The following is a 14,262-nucleotide window of genomic DNA, read 5'->3' as shown; positions in this document are numbered from 1 at the left end:
CGGTATTTTTGTATTAATGCAAAAGTAAGGGTAACTAATCACCGTCGCATAGGTGTGAAGCACCTGCTGCCGCTGATCTGCGCTAAAGCTTACAGCTTCCAAAGCTCTTGAGCTTTGCGTGGGCTTAAGGCCTCTTTACAACAAAAAAAGCTCCAACATAATTTAGGGAAAAATCAAAGACTACGGGCGACCGGGCTCATGTATGGTTTTTTCTTTTGTCTCTTTATGTTAAAAGTTTATAAACGTTAACTGGGAGTTTGTTCACTTACGTACTTTCATGTTCCGGCCACGTCCAAAAGATCTTTCGGCGAGGGGAATACCTGTAAGTTTTAGAGAGAGAGCACACACACATGCACACGCATGACCACGGCTAACACCAGATTATCTTGATCTTCTTTTTCTTTTTGTTTAGGGCTTTTTTTTTGAGCATATATAGTTCATAAATCAAATTATTCCATCTTTAACTTCTATATTTTATACTTTATTCAATATTTATTCGTTTATTTAGATTCGTTGGGGTAGGTCTTGATCCATAGACCAAGGTGTGGGCGCACGGAAAAAGCTCCAAGCAGCTGGTTTCGTTTTATATGCACAAAGGGGTCAACGGCCTAACAAGCGCACATAAGTTCTTTGGGAATAAACGCACAATGGCCACAAGAGGATCATACGAGTTCTTCCCGTTCCGTTGGGGTTTATTTAATACATTTAACCTTCACATGTCATGATCTGGCTTTTAGGTTAGGGCGAAGCACGTCGACAAAAAAAATTCGGGTCAGGGTCTCTTTTTCCTTGGACGGGTCTGGTTATTCCTGGCAAGGAAGATCACTTGGCACTTTTTGTTTAAGGCTCTTGGCCCGGTGGCTGGATGGCCCACTCTCGGTCGCGACGGCTCGCGTTGGGGCGGCGAAGAGCTCGCTGCTGCCGGCGCTAAAGCTCGGAAACGGCTGAGGGGCCGCTCTCTGTCGGCGCTGAAGCTCGGGAACTGCTGAAGGGCTCGCTGTGGTGGATGGCGTTGGGGCTTTAGGTGGAGCTTCCCAACTCTACGGTGGACCGCGTTGGCGGAGGGCGTTGGGGCGTTGGGTGGAGCTTCCCAACTCTACGGTGGCCCGCTTTGGGGCGATCGTCAGAAAATTCGCACCATCCTCTGCACCGTGGATCGGGGATTGGTTTCTTGTCTGGGTGGATGGGGTCTTTCTTCCGAAAGGCCGGCGGATCGTGCTGATCTCCCAAGAACTTTTATTTGATTTTTACCTTTTATTAATTTTTTTTTTTTTTTGAGCTGGATAAGTACGTCCGTACTGTTCGGATACCACGAGGAGAGAGCGAGCTGCTTCTCCCGGAAATCAAGGCCTCATCCCCTCGTTCTTCCCTTTTTCTTTTTCGATTTGTCAAAATGACAGTGGGAGGAGGAGGCCGATTAAAACGTCAGCCAAACAAAATAATATGGGCAGCCCAAGGTGACGAAGCGCACCCAGTAGATGGCGTGTTAAAAGCTTAGCTTTCTTGGACCCAACAGAAGACTTAGCCTATTCGCGTAGCATAATTTTAGGGAAAATTAAGACGTCGATGCAAACAATTTTTTCTTACAACAAGCGCACTACATAATCCCCCCCACTTAAATCACGCTTGGGGTGGGACACCCAAAGTGGGATCCGCGCTTGTAACAATTCATGTCAAGGTTTTATATCCTTGGTATGAAATTTGCCTACAAGGCGGCCTTGAAGATCTTCAAGTTCGTAATGGCAGTTTCCTAGCTTCCTGCGCACTCGGGACTTTATAAAGGTTGGTGCTAACTTTGCGCTAAAGCCCTTAGCGAAATTGCTTTGCTGAAAGTTACGTCTATATACTTCCTGTCCATCCCTATAGGAAATTTGTCTCGTTCGTAAGTTATAGGATCTGGCATTTCGGAAGTGCTGGGCCTGTATAGAGCCTTTTGCTTTGCTGCGAATTATGTCGAAGGAATCTTCTCGCGAAAATTGGACACCGCGATCTTCTAACATGTCTAGGTTACGCATCAGTTTATAGCTACTGGCATCGGTTACCATATGCTGTCCAAAAGCAAGCCGATACGGGGTAGTGCTTATGGCTAAATGATGGCTAGACCGAAGTGCACAGCAAATGCTGCTTAATTTCTCATCCCAATTACGTTGATCCGGGTCAACATAACTTTTTATGGCCGCCAGAACGGATCTATTTACTCTCTCCGAAGCATTGGCTTGAGGAGAATAAAAGGCAGTATAGACATGAGAGATATTATATTTGTCAAGCAAGGAGTTAAAAGTGTGAGATTTAAATTGGACCCCATTATCGCTTACGATGGTTTCGGGGACCCCGAAACAGTGAAAGAGGTCTTCTTCCAGGAAGCGTTTTATGGAATCTGCTGTAAATTTTCGTACGGGCTTCAAAAATGGAAATTTTGACAGATGGTCTAACACGACAAAGATGTCAATATTTCCTGACTTGCTGCTCGGATAAGGTCCTAAAAAGTCTACAAATAATTTTTGAAAGAATCGAGAAGGTAAGCCCGTATTTCCCATTGGTGGCTTTAAGGGTTGACTTGGATGCTTCGTGGTTTTACAGATATGGCAATTATTTATGAGTTCTTTGACATCCACCGCTAAGTTTGGCCAATAATAAGATCGCCTGAGTCTTTCAAGGGTTTTATTTATCCCACTGTGGGCACACAAGGGATCCTCATGGGCAGCTTTGAGGACGGGTTTTACAAGGGATGGGGGTATCCAAAGTTTCCAGCAGGAATCGTCTGTGATCTTGGTTCCATCGGCATGTTCCGCACGCCGAAAGATGCGTTCATCTTTGATTTTCAGATCAGGCAATCGGGAACTGTTCAACCTAATCTTCTCTTTAATTGACTGATATTCTGGTGATTTGAACTCAGGAGAATCAGGGTCGACCAACATGCTATCAATTGCCAAGAAGGACAAGTCTTCTGAGTGCGTACGGGACAAGGCATCGGGGACTATGTTATCACTCCCGTTTCGGTGTAAGATTTTAAATTCAAATCCCTGCAACTTTAAGGACCAGCGAGCCAATCGGGAGCTAAGATCAGCCTGCGACATTAGCCACTTTAAGGAGGCATGATCTGTAATGATTGTGAATTCTTGGCCCTCAATGTATGCCCTGAACTTTTTTACGGCTAAAACCGCAGCGTAACACTCTTTTTCAGTTACAGTGTACTGCCTCTGGCATTTGTTAAGCTTTTTCGACATAAAAGCAATTGGTACGTCTGCGCCCTCGTTGTTTTCTTGCATTAGAACTGCCCCTACGCCGGTATGACTGGCGTCACAGTGTATTGAGAATGGTATGGAGAAATTTGGGCTATGTAGAACTGGCGCGGAACACATTTGGGACTTTAATGACTCGAAAGCAAGCTGAGCCTCGTCAGTCCAAATAAACTTGCGCTTAGATTTCAGAGTATCTGATATGGGTGAACTAATAGCTGCATAATTGTGGATGAACTTGTGGTACCAGCCTGTCATTCCAAGAAATCGACGAACTTGTTTGATCGACTGGGGAGCTGGAAAGTCCTTAACGGCGGCTATTTTGTCAGGATCAGTGCGAATATTCCCACCACCAATCACGTGGCCTAAATATTTAACTTCTTTCCGGCAAAATTTGCTTTTCTCCACATTTATAGTAAGATTGGCCTTGGAAAGTTGGGATGCGACCAGGGACAACACCTCCAGATGGTGCTCAAAATTATCGGATATAACTAAGAGGTCGTCAAGATATATGAAGATTTCATTCCGTAGATGGGCTGGTATGACTTTATCCATAAGTCGCGACAAGGTACAGGGTGCGTTGGTTAAGCCGAATGGCATGACGACAAACTCGTATAAGGGACGGCCAGGCACGGTAAACGCTGTCTTATCACGAGATTTTTGATCGAGAGGGATTTGCCAAAACGCGTCCTTTAGATCGATGCTTGTGATGAACTCTGCTTTCGGTAGTCTACTCAGGATTCCGTCTATAAGGGGCATGGGATATGCATCCTTTACCGTGACCGAGTTTACTTTCCTACAATCGATACACAATCTAACCTTGCCAGGCTTTTTAACCAGCACTACGGGCGAAGACCACGAACTAACCGATTCTTGTATAACCCCAAGCTTCAGCATTCGGTCTAATTCCTCGTACATTAGCTTCTCCGTTGCCGGTGACACCGCATAGTGGCGTTGTTTAATGGGCTTTGCGTCGGCTATCTCTATCGTGTGAGTGATTACAGAGGTCTTTCCTAGACCTTGCTTTGAGTAAGATGGGAAGAGAGCTATTACCTCCTGTAGTAATACTTGCTGTGAAGGCAGAAGCGCCCTCATTGTGGGGTCTTCTAAGGTTTCAATACGTAAATTTTGTGTCATCAAGTGCAACGGTAAAAGTTCAAAAGCCGTCCAAAAATCGATTCCTAAATAGAGATTACCCGTCAAGGAAGGTACAATATAAAAACAAAGTTCCTTGGATTCCCCTCTATACGTGACTTTTGCGGAAATTTTGCCGACTATACTTTGGCTCTTTCCGTCGGCAGTTCTAACTTTTAGGGACAGCGGCTTATATTGGACTTTATTCCGAATAACGTCGGACGCGCAACTTCCCCCTATGCAGCTAACTGAAGCTCCAGTATCCATTAGTCCTATGACTGGTTTACCAAAAAGCATAATCTGAGCATGGGGTCGTAAATCATTTGGTTTTCCAACTACAGAAGCTAAGAGCAGTCTTTTCTCAAGTTTGCAATGTTTCTTAAAATCGCTTCTTCGGCGCTGGGATCGATTTGGAGGGCTAGCAAGGTGGTCAGCGTATACGCTGTTTGACACGTCTGGTATAATAAGGTCAGTGGAAGGAGAAGAATTGATCACTCGGTATTGGTCGCTTGGTTGACCAGTTGTTTGCGTGCACTTTTCGGCGGTGCACGCGACAACGAGTTTTTTGCCGTGTGGGGGTTGCACTTCCTGCAACTAGGCTTATAAGTATCGGCCCTGCCACAACCATAGCAAAATACCCTACGTTCGGCCATGCACTCTTGGTATCGATGGCCTTTGCCACCGCAATTCCAACAGACGAACTCTACGGCTGATACTTCCAGATCTTCTTCTTCACCTACTTCTTCACTATCCGGGGCAATAGATTCGTCTAATATAGCATTGACTTGGCGGCGTGGTATCGTTCGGGGGGCCGCCAGGGGAGGCTTGGTTTTAGCTACGGACTGCATGAATATTTCTCGCGTTCGGACCAGGTGACGTAAGGATTTCACCGTCGCAGCCGACTCATATAAAATTTCATGCTGTATATCAGCCAAAAGGTTTGCTCGCAGTGTCTCAACCAAGGCTGCCTCAGACATGGGCTCAGACAGTTTATCTGCCAATGCGGCAATTACGCCATAAAAATCATCAAAGGACTCGTTTGGTCGCTGTTTCCTTAATTCGATCTCTGTTCTGATATTCCTATCTGTTCTATCGTCTTTAAATTGGCCACGCAAGGCTAGGCATAGATCTGCCCAACGGACTTCAGGGACACTTTTATGATACCGCCAAAACCACTCGCTGGCGCTTCCATCAAAGAGGTTACTGGCGTATCGAGCTGTTATTTCAAAGTTACCGTCCAAAGTTTGCTTTGTAAGTGCTTCAATACGGTAAATGAAGTCCTCAATCGACATACCAGCCTTTCCCGTAAACCGCAGTTTCCAATTAGACATTATCTGGCTAACACGATCTGCCCGAAGGGATGAAGCGGAGGAACCTGTGGAAACTCCTGAGCCAACATTACGGGTTTGCTCCAAATTCGAGGGTGACGAACTATTTCCCGATTGATTAATCCCCGGCACTGGTACCTGTTCACTAGTGGACAGCCGAAAAAGTTGCTCGATCGTTTGCTGTTCTAGTTCTGCTACCGGTTGCATCCGAGCTGCATTTATGTTCGGGGAGGGTACAGATGCCGTACTTTGAAGTCCATCGGAAATGGCTCGAACTAGCCGGTTAGTTTGATCAGCCATGCTGGTCGCCAAAATTCGGGTTTGCTCTACCATAGCTACTCTAATCGCGTCCACTATGGACTGCTGTATAGTTTCCGCCATAGTGGCCTGATTCTGTTGAGGGTCGACGGAGATTGGAGACCTGTTGGCATTCTCTGAGTTAGCCATCTCAAGAGGGCTTAACGCTTCAACTCTTTTGCTTGGACTTCTAGTCTGAAGGGACTGAGTAACAGATGGCATTCGTGCTCTAGACGTAGACGGACCAATGGGACTAAGATTCTCAGCTGAGGCCGATGTGGTGTTCAGGTCTTGCTGACAAGTGGGACACTTCCGTTTGTTACCACTTTTAGCGGTGAAGCACACTCTGTGGAAGGTGTGCCCACAACTGGCCGACAATAGTTGTATCTGGTAAACGATTACTTCGGAGCAAATTTGGCAATGTTTCCCCGTGTCTTCTGAGAGGGCTAAATTCTCCGTACTACGAGACACCACCATTTCGGTTTGGGCACCACCAAGTATGAATATATTAGATATATATAGCAAATGCAAAAAAAATAATACAAAAAAAAGTCACAGTCAATAGATATGTAGATATCAAAACAGTTTAGGAGCCATGCAATCGTTTTTTGGGTAGGAATAGAGTAAAGCGGATTGCATTGTTTTCGGGTAGGGAAGGGACAGGAATAGGGTAATCTACTTATAACTGAAATCTGCCTCACAAGTTAATCCGTGGCAGGATAAATAATCCCCCATCCAGCGAAATCTAAAAGGTCAGATCAGAAGTATTGGGGCTGAGAAAGGTGCTGGATTAGTTCCACTAATCATCAGGTAGTATGGGAGTCCGATGTCACCTAGGCTTACCGAGGCTTGCAACCTCAGTAATCTTCTCAGGGGTTCCTCGGGACAGCCAAAACCCAGTTAATTAGGGGCAATCTTCGTAGAATTTCATCATAAACGATTTGGAATGCGCTCTCCTTTCCTGCAGTAGTGTTCTCGCTTAGCTCCTATAACAATCTTCAACTAGTTGATAGGCTAAGCTCGACCCACGGAGTTATACCCAATATAAGTTATAACACTTCCAGTGTATCGGACCTACTGCACGCCAATATACCCTGCACGATACTAGGCCCTGTAGGCCATGATGAGCTTACACGGATCCACAGTATCCACTGGATAAGTTGCAAAAAAAAACGGTCTAGCAAGGATAAAAGTCAGGTGTTACTTTTGACCAAGTTATTTCTTTAAATGGGGCAAGCCGGATCGGGCCCCACGTTGGGCGCCAAAATAAGATAAATGTAGCATATCACATACAACGATTGTTGTGTGTGGCGGTGCCACTCGAGCTGGTCGGGGGTGTATCGGGCAGGACTGGTGCACGCGCTGGCTCCGGCTGTATGATCGGTAGTATGGGGGGGTTCCTATACTGGTCCTTTCCTATACGTGCTCGCGTCGATACCTTATCTTATTATTATTTTTTTTCGCGTGTGATACCCTGCGTATGACCGTATGACTAGTGTTAGGGGGTTGGGGAAGGAGGATGAGGAGGCTGGGGAATTAGAAGGGACAAAGGAATTAAGGGGACAGGGAAGTGGGCTTCCGCGTTGCATATCCGAACCGACGGGTAGCTGTGCTGGTGTTGGATGCAACAGCCATGGCCCTCCCAACCTTGATCATCCTAATTCCGAAGAAAATATGGCTTATGGATGATCCCTTTTCTCGCCGGGGGTCATACCTCACTCTCCCTCATCGATCCCTGCATGGCTCCTAAACAAAAATCTTCTAACAATTCATTTCCAAATCTTTAACAATATTTATTTTTATCGATAGTGCCTAAAGCTAAATACATGGGTAGAAGGAAAATGATAGATAGTTATGGGGTGAGTATAAGCTAGGGCAATAAGAGAATTAAAACTATAGGAATAATAATTTTAAATAATAGGAATAAAATATATGATCTCAAAAACAGGTGGTAGGGTACTGGGAATAATTTAACGAATAATAACAATAATAATGAATATTTAAGTAGGAACTTTTGTAATTTAAGATTTCTTCATTTTCGGTATTTTTGTATTAATGCAAAAGTAAGGGTAACTAATCACCGTCGCATAGGTGTGAAGCACCTGCTGCCGCTGATCTGCGCTAAAGCTTACAGCTTCCAAAGCTCTTGAGCTTTGCGTGGGCTTAAGGCCTCTTTACAACAAAAAAAGCTCCAACATAATTTAGGGAAAAATCAAAGACTACGGGCGACCGGGCTCATGTATGGTTTTTTCTTTTGTCTCTTTATGTTAAAAGTTTATAAACGTTAACTGGGAGTTTGTTCACTTACGTACTTTCATGTTCCGGCCACGTCCAAAAGATCTTTCGGCGAGGGGAATACCTGTAAGTTTTAGAGAGAGAGCACACACACATGCACACGCATGACCACGGCTAACACCAGATTATCTTGATCTTCTTTTTCTTTTTGTTTAGGGCTTTTTTTTTGAGCATATATAGTTCATAAATCAAATTATTCCATCTTTAACTTCTATATTTTATACTTTATTCAATATTTATTCGTTTATTTAGATTCGTTGGGGTAGGTCTTGATCCATAGACCAAGGTGTGGGCGCACGGAAAAAGCTCCAAGCAGCTGGTTTCGTTTTATATGCACAAAGGGGTCAACGGCCTAACAAGCGCACATAAGTTCTTTGGGAATAAACGCACAATGGCCACAAGAGGATCATACGAGTTCTGCCCGTTCCGTTGGGGTTTATTTAATACATTTAACCTTCACATGTCATGATCTGGCTTTTAGGTTAGGGCGAAGCACGGTGACAAAAAAAATTCGGGTCAGGGTCTCTTTTTCCTTGGACGGGTCTGGTTATTCCTGGCAAGGAAGATCACTTGGCACTTTTTGTTTAAGGCTCTTGGCCCGGTGGCTGGATGGCCCACTCTCGGTCGCGACGGCTCGCGTTGGGGCGGCGAAGAGCTCGCTGCTGCCGGCGCTAAAGCTCGGAAACGGCTGAGGGGCCGCTCTCTGTCGGCGCTGAAGCTCGGGAACTGCTGAAGGGCTCGCTGTGGGGGGTGGCGTTGGGGCTTTAGGTGGAGCTTCCCAACTCTACGGTGGACCGCGTTGGCGGAGGGCGTTGGGTGGAGCTTCCCAACTCTACGGTGGCCCGCTTTGGGGCGATCGTCAGAAAATTCGCACCATCCTCTGCACCGTGGATCGGGGATTGGTTTCTTGTCTGGGTGGATGGGGTCTTTCTTCCGAAAGGCCGGCGGATCGTGCTGATCTCCCAAGAACTTTTATTTGATTTTTACCTTTTATTAATTTTTTTTTTTTTTGAGCTGGATAAGTACGTCCGTACTGTTCGGATACCACGAGGAGAGAGCGAGCTGCTTCTCCCGGAAATCAAGGCCTCATCCCCTCGTTCTTCCCTTTTTCTTTTTCGATTTGTCAAAATGACAGTGGGAGGAGGAGGCCGATTAAAACGTCAGCCAAACAAAATAATATGAGCAGCCCACGGTGACGAAGCGCACCCAGTAGATGGCGTGTTAAAAGCTTAGCTTTCTTGGACCCAACAGAAGACTTAGCCTATTCGCGTAGCATAATTTTAGGGAAAATTAAGACGTCGATGCAAACAATTTTTTCTTACAACAAGCGCACTACATTATCTCTCCAACATAATCTTCATAAAGGATTCTATACCACGGAACCCGCACGAGGACCACCGCATCAAGCAGCTAAGGCTACTTGGACATACGGACAACTTAATTTACACATGTGAATTTTTGCGTGGTCCGCGCAAATCTTCAATTTTCTCCTTCCATATGTCAATCAGCAAGCTCTCAAGCGCGGCACTCCATTTCACCCTGCAGCCTGCTGTTGTTCTCTTGTTTGCTGCATTGTGTAATAATATTATATATTATAAACAAAAAAAACAAATATATCTATTCAACGTACCACTGGAGGAGTTTTCTGGCACTAAATCCATTTTATTAATAAGTTTTTCAAAAATTTGGTCTGCTGTCCTTCCGAGCTGTTCTGTTCTTGTTTTTGTTTTTTGTTAATTTTGTCACAATCATTGTTTACGTTTTCGCAGTGCATACCATTTTTCCATTGTGAATGACAATTATTCAGAGTTGCATTTGAAAACCATCGGCTAACTATCGCATAGAAACGTGCGGTTTAGGAACATCCAAAATAGATGGTGGATTAATAGGCTCTGCACACTGAGCCTATCCCGGGGGAATGGTTGGATTTTTTGACAGATGTGAAACTCCGATTCACACTGCCACCATCCACCATCCGTCAAAAACAGCTGATGCCAATAACAAGTTCATTAAATTTGTGCGGAAGATTTATTAATTCTTGGTTCTTATAATGGATGATGAAGATATAGCAATTATTTCGGCTGTGGTTCAACAGCAAAATATTTTCTTGCACCAACTAATAATGTTGCTGTCAATGAATAATGATGATGACGATGATGACTTTAACATTGACGAGGATGAGATGACCCAGATGACTGCCATAAAAACACAAAAGCCAGGAAGATTATGGTCGTTTGTGAGTACTTCTACTAACTTCAACCATAGTTTAAAGTACAAGGACATATTTTATGGTTTTAGAAGCGGTTCGGGACATTTTGGGAGAAAGATGTACCAGAAAACAACGAGGCGTTTTTCAAAGAGAGTTTCCGAATGGAGCCCTGCTTTGATATTTTAGTGAATCGGCTTGAAGTGCTGCGAAAGAAGGACACCAACTGCCGAGATGCAATTCCTTTGGAAAAGCGCATCGCCATTGCGCTATACACTTTGGGCTCGTCCTCTGAGTACCGAACAGTTGGCAGGCTTTTCGGTGTAGCTCCAAACAGTGTGTGTAATATCCTGCACGAGTTTTGCAGAGCACTTATAGGTATGCAAATATCTTGCACAAAAATATGTATTTAGCAAGTTGGTTTAATGTCCTAAATTATTTAAATCCGATTCTTTTTAGATACAGATTTACATATGTAAATATCGGCTCTGCAGGAAGGTACAATGACTCGATGATATACCAGAAGTCAAGCCTTGCAAAACATATCGAAGCATCGGCATTACTCCAAGAGAAAGCCAAGGAAATAAGCGGAGTAAACGTCCCTGTAATGCTTATCGGGGACTCGGCATTTAGGTTTTCTTAAATGCTGATGAAACCTTACCCGTTTTCCACAGTCGCCTCTTTGGAATAGCGCACGTTTAACTACAACCTTTCCAAAGCTAGGCGAGTGGTGGAAAATGCATTTGGGCATTTAAAAGACAGATTTCGAAATTTCGATTCGGAAAAGGTCTTGATAGCCACCACAAAAATAATAGCGCCATAATAATGAGCTGTTGTATTTTACACAATATATTAAATATGTACAACAGCGCGATTAATGAAAATTGGGAGCTTGCAACAAATGAGCAGCGCGAACAGCCCGATACCAGCAACAGTTCTGCTGACTTTAATCAGTCAGCAGAACAGATACGATCTGCAATCGCAAAATATTGTGTAGACCGTAATGAAAATTAAAAGCTTATTTATTTTTATTTTTAAAACTTCTAATAAGTCGTTCTGGAATTTTGTTTGGGTGCTGATCAAGTCCTGCACCATCTTCTCCTGCCTAACGTCGTGCTCCTCCTTCTTTCTGTGGTGGTCCTTTTGTTGTTCGAGACGCTCCTGGGCGATCTCTGCCAGCCACGAAATGTCGGTCTTTTTCTTTTTCTTTGGCGGACGCCCAGACAAGGCGCTGGAGCTACAAGATCCGTCCAGGTCCATCTCAATAATATCCGAAAAGTACTCATCAGGATCTGCAATGAACACCTTAAATGAAATATATTTTTTTAGCAATAAATTAATAAAACTTACTGTCGTTGTCCAATGTGCTCTGCTCCATGTTGTTTGCACTCAAGATGCCAAATCAGCGAACTTCAGTTCAGTGCCCTGAATGTGACGGTCAACCGGCGGTAATCTGATATCTTGCACATGCCGCAAGATCAGCATTATCGCTTATGCCAAGTCGGCTTACCGACTGTAGCTTTGTAGCTCTAAGTACATATATTTTGTAGTTTTGCATTCTTTGGCAATTAAATACTTTTGATTCAGCTTATGCCCCAGCTTGCTGGTGGCTCCTAGTTTTAGTTCTGTTCTTATAACGAAAGCTAACGCTTGTTAATAAACCTTGCTCCGGCAACCAGCCGTAAACACTTTGAATTATTAATTCTATACCACTGTACCACAAGGTCAGTGATAAGAGAGACAGTTATCTCTCCAACATAATCTTCATAAAGGATTCTATACCACGGAACCCGCACGAGGACCACCGCATCAAGCAGCTAAGGCTACTTGGACATACGGACAACTTAATTTACACATGTGAATTTTTGCGTGGTCCGCGCAAATCTTCAATTTTCTCTTTCCATATGTCAATCAGCAGGCTCTCAAGCACGGCAAAACCTTACGGACCATCCCCGAAATGGATGGTGGATGGTCGTCAGTGTGAATTGCCTATAAAGCTTCTATAGTCAGCTGACAAGCGCCCACGCATTCATTCGTACTTGTATAGGGGGGAAATCGGAGGCGGCAAAGCAAAGCAATTGAATTGTCAAATTTAAAAAAAAACCACAACCGAGGTCAGCCACACATAATATAGAACGACCAACGCGCAACCACATTCACATACTCGTATGCGCTGACATACATAAGTGCTGGGGAAGCAAAAAAAGCGGGATATAGGCGACGGCACTAATTCGCTTAACCATCGAAAGCTCCCTCCCCCAGCGAATTTCCATCGGTGCAGTCAGCGACAATTTTTCCATATCAACGTTCGCACTGTTAAAACGCAGACGTCTTTCTGTTTGTGTCCGAGAAAACTAACATGGGCTGTGAGGAGAAGCAAGAAACCACCAAGCCAAGCCTGCGCATCCAGGACATTCCGGTGCTGATGCAGGACCACTGTCGCATGCTAGATCCCTCCAAGGTGGAGTGCATCATCAATGAGTTCGTACAGGGCGGCCCGGAGCGCATTGTGTCGGACTTTGACTATACAATCACCAAACAGCGGACTGAGGACGGCAGTGTGGTGCCCTCCAGTTTTGGGATCTTCAATGCCTGCCAGTCGCTGCCGGATAGCTTCAAAACGGAGTCGGACAAACTATACCATAAGTACAGGCCAATTGAGATCGATCCGCACATGCCCATCCCCGAGAAGGTTCAATACATGGTCGAATGGTGGACCAAGTCGGGTGCGTTGGCCACCGGCTTCACCTTCGATCAATCAGAAATAGATCAGATTGCCAGCAAGAATAAAAACGCGCTACGTGACCGTACTCATGAGTGTTTTGCCGATCTACAGCGCTTGGGCATTCCCACATTGGTGTTCTCCGCCGGACTGGGCAACTCTGTGGTCTCCGTGTTGCGCAAGGCAAATGTGATGCATCCCAATGTAAAGGTGGTGTCGAATTTCCTGCAATTTCGCAATGGACTTCTGGACGGCTTCCAGCAGCCCATGATACACACCTTCAACAAGAACGAAACTGTCCTGGACGGCAGTGAGTATTACAACCTGGTCCACACACGCGACCACATCATCGTGATGGGGGATTCCCTGGGAGACGCTGACATGGCCTCCGGCGTTCCGGCCTCTTCGCATATCATAAAAATTGGTTTCCTTTTCGAACATGTGGAGGCCAATATGGATAAGTACATGAAAACATTTGATATCGTCTTGGTGGATGATCAAACAATGGATGTGCCCCGGGCTTTGCTCGCTCTCATCGAAAAGCAGCACCAGCTGAAGCAGCAGGCCCCTCTGTATCGTACTCAAAAAACGTTCCTGCTTTCTCAAACACAAACACACAGCAGAAGCTACTAATTAAGTGGTTTAGATTTAACCATTTCATCCATTCTAACAGCAATTCATACCATATTAAATGACAACGTTGTGCTACAAAATTATTTATTCAATTTTATTTAGTATATATTTAAAACGAGGGGGAACGTTGTGAGTTGCTGCGGAGACCGCAACTCTACATTTATACCCGATACTTAGTCAGTATGGCTCTCCTCCGGCAGACGCCGCTAATATTAAACGACACGACAAAGAAAGCGTGCGAGAGAGACAGAAATCAGTCTGAGCGTGACGTCGGGCGCTGCGTAGCCACTGCAAATTGATTTCTTGCTTTTGGCCACAAAAATGATCCGATCTGATCCAGATTCAGCAATCTGATATGGTCATTATCTATGATTTTGCGTTTTTAGTTTTCTCAAATGTGCAATATTG

General features: G+C 44.8%; 3 protein-coding genes across 5 annotated transcripts in view; 2 read left to right on the top strand and 1 right to left on the bottom strand.

Annotated features, from left to right (window-relative positions):
• Positions 1-14,262, bottom strand: part of LOC117192650 — a 28,809-nt gene that overhangs the window by 2,747 nt on the left and 11,800 nt on the right. The gene's annotated exons all lie outside the window — the stretch shown is intronic.
• On the top strand, positions 10,255-11,901 carry LOC117192652. 2 transcript variants are annotated; one of them, XM_033397377.1, is made up of 3 exons: positions 10,255-10,529; positions 10,592-10,877; positions 10,965-11,901. In XM_033397377.1, the coding sequence occupies exons 1-3, from the start codon at positions 10,344-10,346 to the stop codon at positions 10,976-10,978; spliced, it is 486 nt and encodes a 161-aa protein (XP_033253268.1). In that variant the 5' UTR covers positions 10,255-10,343; the 3' UTR covers positions 10,979-11,901. The 2 variants fall into 2 exon arrangements, with proteins under 2 accessions (XP_033253268.1, XP_033253267.1); XM_033397376.1 differs by having other exon boundaries at positions 10,959-11,901.
• Positions 12,727-13,937, top strand: LOC108158936 (7-methylguanosine phosphate-specific 5'-nucleotidase). The gene has a single exon (XM_017291745.2). It carries the CDS (start codon positions 12,859-12,861, stop codon positions 13,852-13,854), a length of 996 nt encoding a protein of 331 aa, XP_017147234.2. The 5' UTR covers positions 12,727-12,858; the 3' UTR covers positions 13,855-13,937.

The sequence above is a fragment of the Drosophila miranda genome (genome assembly GCF_003369915.1).
Source record: "Drosophila miranda strain MSH22 chromosome Y unlocalized genomic scaffold, D.miranda_PacBio2.1 Contig_Y2_pilon, whole genome shotgun sequence".
Taxonomy (NCBI): Eukaryota; Metazoa; Arthropoda; class Insecta; order Diptera; family Drosophilidae; genus Drosophila; species Drosophila miranda.
Note: the sequence above shows the minus strand (reverse complement) of the source record. Positions and strands in the feature narration are given on the sequence as shown.